The sequence below is a fragment of the Pelobates fuscus genome, chromosome 1 (genome assembly GCF_036172605.1).
Source record: "Pelobates fuscus isolate aPelFus1 chromosome 1, aPelFus1.pri, whole genome shotgun sequence".
Classification (NCBI taxonomy): domain Eukaryota; kingdom Metazoa; phylum Chordata; class Amphibia; order Anura; family Pelobatidae; genus Pelobates; species Pelobates fuscus.
In genome coordinates this window covers 5,170,993-5,182,189 of record NC_086317.1, presented here as the reverse complement: position 1 = coordinate 5,182,189, position 11,197 = coordinate 5,170,993, and the positions used below count along the sequence as shown (strand labels likewise).

Below are 11,197 nucleotides of genomic sequence, written 5' to 3'. Positions count from 1 at the left end.
AACCAGATACCAGAGCCTGCTGTGTATGATCACACTGATCAGACCCACTCGATTATCCCCCTGTCAGAATGTTTAAAGATGAAGAAAGATCTTCCAAGTGCACATATGTAAATCTGTCAGGCACGCCCAATGCCCTTTTCCAGCATTCCTGGGGATAGGACGCTGATTGATCAGATCAGTGTGCCCCCTAGAGTGGGTGTGGAAAGCAAAGGAAACAAGAAGCAGGAACATATGAAGAAATATAAATCATTTACCTGCTTTTTCAGCCTGCAGAGTAAAGCTTTTTTAATAAGACAATTGTCTCAAAGTGATGAATGTCCCTTTAAGAAACCACCACTGTCAGATTTTTGATATACTGTTTATTTATTCCTACATTTAGCAAGTGTTTGTAAGATCTACAAAACAATTTTAAATGTAGACATTCAGGGAGCTGTATATACCTCTACCCTTGGTTCAGTTTGTATACAGAGTATCTCCATTGTAGCTAATGATCTACAGCGGGTTCTAGCAGGCTTACTCACTGAACTAGGAGAATGGAGACAAATCTGGGACAATTCTCCAACTCCCCTACAGCCACAGTTGGCTTCTTTCTCATCTTTGCAAATCAAATTGAATTCACTAGAATTCGGAATTTAGCGAACAGCCCTGTATATCTGGCATTTGTATTTGGAGTCTGTTGCCTCTCAACTAAAGAGGAATATAGCTTGTTAAGGAAATTCAATCAGGATATCCCGAGGATGAATAAATCAAAGATAAAATAAGCAGATTTGTCACCGCTATGACCGTGCACCTCCACTAAGGGGCAGCAATGAGGTGGATAGCTCGGCAGCAGCAAATGACGCAGGGAAACCACGGCACTAGTGATCATTTTCATATCAACATCCTGAAATCAAAGTTGAAATCAAATTTCAAACCACAATAGTCACAGTAGAATAAAATCCGTGATACTGATTTTCACTTTCAATTCTCCAAACATTCCCAGTTTATTAATTAACTCTAAACTGCAGAACAGAATTTGCTGGCACTATATAAATAATAAGGTGACGCTTTGAGTGTTTTTTTAGGAATGAAGGAAACACACTTCACAAAACATATAAACACTTTTATTTTATAATTTAAAGGACAAAACATACAGAGGCCAGTAGGGGTCCTTGATCAGGTCTCACCATCACTGGTTATCAGACACAGACTGACGTTTATAGATCTCCACCAACTACATGGCTGAGGATTACACGCCAAAGAGAAGGCGCAGATCGGCAAGAGTGAGTTTGGTGAAATTGGTGCCATTTCCAGACAGAACTTTGCTGGCCAGTTCTTTCTTCTTCTCTTGAAGCTGTGAGATCTTTTCTTCCACGGTTCCCAAACACACAAACCTGGGGAACGGAATTAACAGCCACGTCTATTTAATAGAAAACTTCTACTCCGCTAAACCCATCTAATTACCATCTGTCTAGGTTTTAGTAAAAGTATAACCAATTTAAAAAGATGAAATGATTATAGTGACAATGGTGTCCCTTTAACAGGTATCCAAATGTTTACACCGAGCACGAGAAAAATTTAAAACATAACCATTATTGCATAGAATTACAATTCACAATCCATACAGGGATATACCACAACAGTAACCAAACCAGCTCCAATTAATTAAATCATGTTTATTGGTTCTGCTCACCTCACTTCCATAACGGGCCATATAGTGCGATAACTGGCCATGTAGCGCAATAACTGGCTATATAGCGCAATAACTGACCATGTAGCGCAATAACTGACCATGTAGCGCAATAACTGGCTATATAGCGCAATAACTGACCATGTAGCCCAATAACTGGCCATATAGTGCGTTAACTGGCCATGTTGCGCAATAACTGAATTATCTGAATATTTCTCTACATTTTGGAGACTGGTTTTCGACAGCTGGTGGCAAGATCGCTTGATGTATATTTCTGCAGATTTGCTGTTGTTAGAATACACAGACATGTCCCGCTGACACTCGCATCTAGAAATGTACAAAATGAGGCCCACAAGATATCTACACAAACGTGGCCCAGCCGACACACTGACCTGTGAATGACCACATTCTTGTGCTGTCCCACGCGATAGATTCGGTCACAAGCTTGATCCTCCAGTGCCGGATTCCTGAGGGAGCAGAGAGTGATTAATCCACACCGACCCCACTCTGGCTTTGAAAAGTATTTTAATGTCAGATCCTATGAGTGTTCATGTAAATGAGCCCGTCGCAATTACTCACTCATTGAGGGACAGACAGAGGGGGACTTTAACTTTGGTGAATGGTGTCAATTTAGGAGCCGAGGAAAAGATTTCCTCGGCTCCTAAAGGATCTTTTAAAGGAAGGATCTTTTAAATTTGATAGAAACCCACGCTCTCCAATCCCTCCATGTGCCTTATCAGGTATTCTTCACTTTAGGGACATCCAATGAAATGAGTCAGTTTGTGTTTTTTTTTTATCCTGTTGGGGGACAACTCAGGCTTTTTTCACTACGAGCTGCCGCATAACAGGGTATCGTTAGATTTTCTAAAACACAGCTGTAAGTCAGAGGGTATTACCAGTGCATGTCCAATAGGAAAAGGTGGTTTCCTCCAATTAGGTTTAAGCCGACACCTCCAGCACAAAGGGAGATAAGCATAACCTGTTGGAACAGACCAAAAATTAGGTTTCCCGTCCCAGAAACAACAGTGTCCACATCCTTATGTTTCTCACACCTGGAACCATCTATTAAGTCATGGGAGAGATGATGAGATCCAGCCCTGAAATGCTTGTACATTCATTCCACCCCTTCCCGGACTGTAGGAATGGTATGACCCATGGTATGACCCATTTACAAACTTCCTGTTTGGAAGCAGAGGATGAGCTGATCGTTTCAGCCGTTATATCAGTGACCAGTGGCTTCTGACAGAGAAATGAGTTCCTCTAAAACCCAGAGTATAATGAGGGTGAATGAGGTGCTGGGAACTATATTGCATTCTGCAAAATACATGAAAATAAAAATATTAATAATACTTTAGACAGTTAAGTGGTTAACCAACAAATAAAGGTATTTACAACTTTTTAAATAGCGGTTTGAAATTGGAAAGCTCCTCTACATGCCTGTATTGACTATTATAGATTGCGCCCTATAATTCCTCTATAACAGACTTTATCACAATACACCTAGGAAGTAAAGTACAGCATTTTAGAGGTGAAGTGGGAGATTCCCTCGCCTTGATATGCACGCATGAAGTATTAAGGCTTCATTACTGTAAAAATATGTTTTTATGTTTATATTCTAGAACAAAAACAGGAAGTCTTACCTGTGGGCCTCTGGGGTTGCTGTTAAACTCTTCCACTAGATCCATGCGCGTTTTTGGGTTGACAGACCCATCAATAGTAGCGTAAGACAGGTGGATACTTTTAAGGTGGCCTGCTACAATTTTCAGCATGCTGGTCCATTGAGACACAATGACACTGAAAAGACAATAAAACAATCGAGGGGCACGGATATCCATCAGAAAAGGACTTGTATGTGGCGGTCTGTCAGAGTATCACCGCCACGGATACCCTTTTACCATAAAAAAAAGCCAATATTCCACAAGGTATAATATCGCATAATCCCTGTGGCGAAAGTAACCTCGCCACTTGTACTTGGAGAGGCCTGCTTGCCAGCCTCTTGCCCTGTGACTATGGCCCCTGGGATGTATTGCCCTTTAAAAGCATTATTTGGGCATATTGGATTTTCAAAACACTTTTTCTGCCCCTTTAAATCAATGGGAAAATGGGCCTCCCCCTTTTGCCTGTCCTATTGTTCTCCAGCAGGGCATTGTCCCAGGGACACTGCCAGACCAGTTTAAACTAGCTGCTTTGTCCCTCCTCAATCTCCCATCAGCCCTTGCTATAGTCCGACCCCACCCTTCCTTGTACTATAGTAATCAATGTAATCTATTGTTTGTAATTGGAGCTGTTGGGGGTTTAAAATGTGTGTACAAATTGTAAGTGCTGGCTTGCTGTTACAAAATCGTTACAGACATGCATAATGTTGTTTCTTTGCTATGATATTGCTTCGGTACTTGAATCCTGTACCCAACTCACAAACGGATTACTTACACCGATTCGTTAAACGAACAACGGACCACCCGGTCCCTGGCGTGCCGCCAAACAACCGAACGACCGACCACCCTGCGAGGGGAGTGTGTTACCAATTGATCGCCCAGAGAGTTGCGGTCTGCGGTTAACCGCAGGTTAATTGATGGCCTCCGGGCATTCTCGTTCGTGCCTTATCTCCCGATAGTCAAACTACTGAAAGGGTCACGAACGGGGACCACCTACAGCCTGGCGTGTGGCCTCAATTAGAATGTTGAGTGTTGCGGTTAACCGCAGGTTAAGTACCCCCTTCACGGCAGTCTACGTTCGTCTCCTGAACAGCTGAAACATCCGGCCAGAGAGCGGGGATTCGAGCACAACTCTGGCCGTTACTCGTTCCACGAGTTTGATGCCGAGGTCCCGCTGCCTATTGACTCACTCAAAAACATGGCCGCCATCTCAAGCTCGGGACCAAATATGCGAACGGACTTTGTAACGAAGAAACCAAGCGCTCTTCGGTGAACTATTGCACCCAGACCAGGGCTACAGAATGAATGGTGGAATGCTGAAAATGTTGAAGTTATATATTTTTAACCTGTTTTTTATGTGTAATAAAAACGTGGTATTTTAGGCGCTTTGAGATAATTGTATTGTCATAGCCGTTGGATTCATTATCTCCAAGCTGGGCGGTAACAAATTCAAACGATGCATTTTATTCTTATTGGTTGATCACTTGTATTATCCCTGTATCCCATCAGGTCTAGAGGGGGCTGTCCCTGGACCTGAGATTTTGCATAAATACCGATCCCTGTGTAACCGTAACACTTGCATTAAACAGACCTGCTTGACCCTTTCTTGAAGCCTTGGCTCATGCTTGGGGGATGGGATAACTACACTCTAGGGGATTGCTATAATCACAATACTCCCCTGAGTATAAGCTCTTGTAAGAGCTTGTTCCTGCTAAGCTCTCTGGAGTAGGAGAGGTCTGCCCACTGGAAGCTGGATCCTGATCTTGGGTCCAGGGTGGATGAAGGACGGCGAGACCCCGACGCAGCTACATCGCTGGAAGTGGGGTCTGTAGTGCTTATGGTGTCTGGTGGAGTGTTCGGAGTCCTTGGCACTAGGAGCATCGATTGGCGGAGGTACTCGGTCGGAGTGCCAGCATTCAGTCACAATCCCCCCAAACATGAGCCAAGGCTCAATGATTGGAGAAGACTGATTTAATGGGAGTACAGACATATTTATAAAGTCAGTAAACTTCTCCTCTGTGCCTGAGAGATAATGGAGTCAGGAACTGTACTAAACTCAGTATCTTCAGGGACAGAAAAGTATAACAATTTTGTAACACCCCAAAAGTACCCCCAAAATACAAGGAAACCCCACAAAAGTCAAATCCCCGGATGGCTGGTATCTGGGTGAAAAAAATATCTAAAAATCACCCATATACGTTTGGTGGTTTTGGATCGCCCTCGTTAGGAAGTTTTGACCGGTCTGCCAAGAGGTTGAAACCCAAAATAGTTCCATGGAAATTGTGGCAAGAGCCGGTCTCCGTTCTTGGAGTTTTGTGAGAAAACCATACAAGTTAGATGAAAGCACGTCAGTAGAGAATGATCCCTGTGTTCGGTAGTCTGTAACTCTCGAAACGCCATTCGTGTAGGTGTCGTGGAACAGGAATGGCAGCAGGTCCATGATGACCGGTGTTTGTGGGAATGCCTGTCCGAGATGAGTTCCAGGCACTTGACGACCAAGTCCAGCTGCCTGAGTTCAGGAGACAAAATGGCCACCGTCCATTGTCTCGACCACGTGCGTTCGCATGTCCGAAATGGCGGACACCCTGTGGAGCATTCAGTTAGTTTGTTCCGTTGTGGTATTCGCACAGGATACTTAACATTCCACGTTCTAATGGGTCTCTGGGGTGGTCTCAGTTCAGGAACCAAACAAAATAAACTTGGGTACGAATCCAGACAATGAAAAATAGCCGAAAGTGATGGAGCATTCCTTCACACTGCTACCCCCTTGCTAACAGCTCCGGCAGACACTGTTGGACCCTTTGCGGGTCAACTTGGGGATGTCCGGACAAAATTAACTTGTTCAAGATACCAGCTCAGTTTGGCGAGATAGCCCATCTGCGTTCCCATTCTGTTTTGGGCATGGGGAGGGCCTTGGGATTCTAAAATGCTGACGCGCACACCGCAGCTACCTCTTCTTCCCTGTCTTTGTACTCTTTGAGCATGTTGATCTGAAACGTTTGTTTCACATCCTCATTCTCGCAACTAGCTACTGTGTAGGTGGTATCACACACCTGCCCAATAATTTTATACGGCCCTTGCCAGGCAGCCTCAGCTTATCCTGGATTGAGTACCAGAACTTTTTTTAAGACCTGGAGGTTACGGTGCCTGGCCTTCCGGTCGTACCATATCTGCTGGCGCTGCTGGGTCGCCTGGAGGTTCTCACGCACGGTCTGAGCCAATGCCTCCATGCGAATACCTCAGTTCCAAAACATAGGGCACAATCGGGACCCATGCGGTCTCCGGCTCCCCCTGCCAGTGCTCCCGAATAAGATCTAGAGGTCCCCTCACGCACCTCCCATACAACAGCTCAAAGGGCGAGAACCCAGTGGATTCCTGTCGCACCTCCCTATATGCAAAGAGAAGGTGAGGCAGGAATTGCTGCATCCAGCAGTCATCCAAGTTGAGAAGCTCTTAAAAGAGCTAGTGTTATAGATGTATAGCAGTTTCCCCCAATAAGAGACAAGACTCTAGATGGAGGGTGAAGTAGAACTGTTTTAATGAGCACACAAGTCTTTCTTTTATACAAGTTTTCCCACAAGGTTACCACCCACATGGACCTTGTTGGGCACTGAATATACAAACTTAACAACCAATAGTGTACAATCACACAGTTACACACTTCCATTCATTACTGTAAATTCCTCCCCTCTGCTTGGGAGATAATTGAGTTAATTGTTGTATCAACTCAATTATCTCCAAGCGAAAAATATACTTTTAAACACAATTTTTTTTTGTACATTTTTTATTTTTGCAGTGCAGATAATGTTTACAAACTGGCTTGAGGTACCCCAACGGCAGTCCTCGAGCTGCTTAGCATAGATAACAGGTAGGGTAAGTGCTAGGCAATGCACAATTTTATGGTATAATAAGTACACAATAAAGTTACATGTGGGCATTAGACACTGTTTACCATTAGCTAGGTACATGCTTTAGATATGAGAGATAAAATGTCACCCTTTAGACCCCCACAGCTACACATATATGACATTTGTAAGGCTGATGCATTATGACAGGTAAAATTTCGGTATTGCTATGTTTATACTAAGCCTGTTGAAATTAGTGAGGTCGTTATCAGAGAGTCCCCTTGTGTCTCTGTTTAACCTATGCCCTCTGTGGGCTTAGCGTGTTCCCGCTGCAGTCCGGTGGTCTGCGTGTGTTGCGACTCCCATGGGGTGGGTTGGTAGGTGCTGCACAACAGTCCGGGAGTGGTATGCGGCATCCGGCTTGGTGGACCTGGTCCCCGGTGCGTCTGGAGAGCGGAGTGTCATGGGTTGAGGGCTGATGGGTTGTCATGGGTTGAGGTCCCTACCGTTGGACGAGCGCTGGCCCTCTGTGCACTTCTCTCTGCCACCGGTTGCCAGCCCCTCGCTGTAACAGAGCCGAGAGCTTGTGGTGAGTCTCGAGAGGTAAGTGACCGGTTAGGGTGCTAGAGTACGTGTGTGCAGTTGGTCTCTGTGGGTGTCGGATCTGTTGGTGCTTGTGGTCTGTGTTAGTTGCAGCAGGTGCGGGGGGTAGCTTTAATGTACTCTGATCTTGGTGCTGTTGCGCACGGCCTCCACCATCTTAGGTGGAACACCTGGGTTGTGGGTCGGGTTGTAGCAGTCGGGGCACCAGGGTGAGGACCGGGTTCACCCCCACCGGTCCAGAGGGGGGGGGGGGGAAACAGGGCCGGTTCCTCGAGGGTCAGAGCCCCTGACTGGGCACTGTAAGCAGGATAGCGGGGCAGCGGCCGTCCGCTCCACTCACCGCCGGAGTAGGCCTCGACTTTAGTAGTGGAGATTTCTCCTCCAGGGGACTAATACTCATTGAGCCAGCCTCACCCTGTGAACCTGGGCAGTAGGGAGCCGGTAGTTAGCCCTGCTCTCTGCCCGTTGAGGGCCGCTGTTGCTGGTCAGTATAAGGGACGAAAATTATATTTTTATGGCTTAATGGTTTTGATATTACAGGAGCTGCTCTGTCTTGCGACCGTGCAGCTTGGTGGTCCAGCCCCGCCCTCCTTTTAACACAATTTCTGTAACTTCAAAACTATACACGCAATTCCAATGAAGTTACATTTTCTGAACCAGCATAATCAGGGAACAAACATATCCAAAATTCAGACGAATTGGTCCAGTGGTTCTGGAGTTCGCTGAAAGTCTTATTTGACCGATCACACGTACATTTTCATGCCCAAAGCAGTTCCACAGATTCAGGCTGTGCGGTCGGTCTATCTTTCCCTTCAAATAAAGTACCAATTGCCTGAACGGATCGGTTCATGCCTACTGTCATTGGATGCGTCCTGTTTATGAGTTTAAGCTCCAGACAGAGTGCTCTGCTCGTATGGTTTTAGCCGAACGCACGGAAGGTAGAAATTTCAGCGGTGTTGTGGAAAGTGTAGCCAAAAATAGTTCCACACATTCAAGGACCAAACACCGCAGAGCGCGTTCGGCTACACAAAATGGCCGCCGCCACGTGTTCGTACAGACGAACGCCGACCACCCTGTTGATCAATAAGAACGTTGAGGAGTTTGTGGTTTTAGAGGTGTTAATCGGGTCAGGGAAGTTAATGGGTGCCACACTCCTGTTCTGGGTGGTCAGTCGTTCAGCAGAAAATTTGTGATACGAACGTGTGACGAGACCAATCTCGCCACATTGCATTGGAGGAGCCTGGTTGCCCGCCTGCTGCCTTTGGACTATGGCCCTGGGAGATTGGGCCCTTTTAAAAAACGTATTCGGCCCTAACAGAGTGCATGTCACTCATTCTGGCCCTTTAAATACAGTGGGGCCATTCGGTACTTGCCCTGTGTGAGCGGTGATACCCCCAGATAGCTATGCCATGGAGCCTATTCATATAATGAAAGACTATGGGAAAGACTTTAGCTCCATGGCAATTGAACTGTGTGAATAGGATCTGAGCGCTATTCGGTAGTTTTGTGCGTTCAGATCCCAGCTATCTGGGGATATGTGAAATGTCTGTGTTTTATGTGGAAAAGGGGACTTTATGTATTTTAAAGTGTTTTATGTCTTTTTGCAACCATGTGCTCAATGGAGTCTGCCTCTAGCCCTGGATAATTGGATTACTTTCCCCTTTGTCTCCAGGATAGAGGCCTCTGTAAAACCTGTTTGAGCCAGATTGATATGCTGCCAGTCAGGGGAACAAAAGATACTTTTACTAACTTTTGAACCCCTGGTCTGATTCATGTCAATTTTGAATATGTTGTTCCCCTGAATGGATTGATTATAAAAATGTAAGTTTTATTCATGTACTATGTAAAATCATAAAGTTATAAAAATGTGTAAAAATGTGTAAAAATGTGTAAGTTTTAGCTTGGAGATAATTGAGTAGATATAGTAGAAAACTCAATTATCTCCCAAGCAGAGGGGAGGGAAACTGTGGGCTGTACTATTATGTTATTGGTTGTTTTATACCTCCCCCTGGGTGTGTTCTGTTTGTACCTGACTGTAATAAAAACCAGGCTGGGATTGCCAGCCTCAGTTCCTGTTTTACCCTCAAAGTGAAGTGTCGTCTCATTATTGGGGGAAGGATTTATTGCATGCTGTTCCAGTTGACTGCTAGGAGTGTAAGCCTATTCGTATGGTTCCTATTCAACGGTCTACAGCATTCCTATGCTTGAGAAGATTCATATGCTGCATCGGTTCGGTGATTGTGGTGTCTGCCAGAGTGCTTGGAGTCCTCAGGAAGCGCTAGGAGCATCCATTAACGGAGGTACCCAGTCAGGGTGCCAGGCGATCCGTTACAGAACGGATCTCAGCATAATAACATTCATTTTAGACAAATGGTTTAAACAAACAGTTTTTCCCGGCTGCAAAAATCAGGGACAGAGGGTCTGTCACAATCGCTCGCAGTTCCTGCAAGCGGCCGTGAACTTGTTCAGCATTTGCTTCAAGGTTCTGTTAAAACACTTGCAGAGACCGTTAATCTGGGGGTGGTACGGGGAGCTCATCAGGGGTTTTATCCCGCAGACCTTCCACAGCTGGTGGGTAACGTCGCCAGTGAACTGAATGCCCTGGTCTGACAAAATCTCCCTGGGAAATCTGACTCGGGAGAAGATCTTGACCAGGGCATCTGCCTGGATGTTGGGAACAGCCACGGCCTCTGGGTATTGGGTGACATAGTCCACTACGGTAAGGATGTAATGCTTACGGGAGTGGCTAGGCTGGGCTGAGGTCCTATAAAGTCCACAGCTACACGACTGAAGGGCTCCTCAATAATGGGTATAGGTATCATCTTAGCCTTAGGGTGGTCTCCACTTTTGCCTATTCTCTGGCATACCTCACATGTTTGGACATCATTGGATACCTCAGGCTGGGTTACCCGGTATGATGTCCGGCGAATTCCCAAATAATGATAATGGTACGTCGTGCCCTATTCGCAACAACTCCAGCCGGTATGTCTTGGGGATCATCAGCTAGCGTTTCTGCCTGGGCCTGGATGCGTTAACCCTGGACTCTGAAAGCCTATATAACCGGCTACCTTCCCAGACAAACTGTTCTCCTCCTAACCCCCCTCCCAAAGTCTTCCGTGGTATCTCATAGTCGGGGAAGCATGTCTTACCTGGGTCTCGGTGGAATGTGGGTGGCTTTCCGTCACACTACTTTGGGCTTGGGTAGTCACGGCTTGGACGTTCTGGGTAGACGTAGATACAAAGGCTGAAATTAGGGGACCCAAGTCGATGCCCAGTGAGACTTCTGCAGGCAAGTCTTTCAAGACTCCAACATTAACAGTGCCAGCTCCTGCGCCCCATTCCAAGTGAACCTGGGCAGTAGGGAGCCGGTAGTTAGCTCCTCCGGCCATCCTGGACATCTAATGATTTCCTATATGCTCAGTGTT

The 11,197-nt window shown here is 45.9% G+C and overlaps 1 protein-coding gene across 1 annotated transcript in view; it reads right to left on the bottom strand.

Annotated features, from left to right (window-relative positions):
- Window positions 1-1,087: 1,087 nt before the first annotated feature.
- TTF2 (transcription termination factor 2) overlaps window positions 1,088-11,197 on the bottom strand; it is a 79,518-nt gene continuing 69,408 nt past the window's right edge. Inside the window, exons 21-24 of the mRNA XM_063445894.1 lie at window positions 3,310-3,463; window positions 2,566-2,648; window positions 2,062-2,136; window positions 1,088-1,373 (exon numbers count right to left, since the gene is read on the bottom strand). Coding sequence (XP_063301964.1) covers window positions 1,229-1,373; window positions 2,062-2,136; window positions 2,566-2,648; window positions 3,310-3,463 — 457 coding nt within the window. The 3' untranslated portion in view covers window positions 1,088-1,228. The remainder of the gene's footprint in view (window positions 1,374-2,061; window positions 2,137-2,565; window positions 2,649-3,309; window positions 3,464-11,197) is intronic.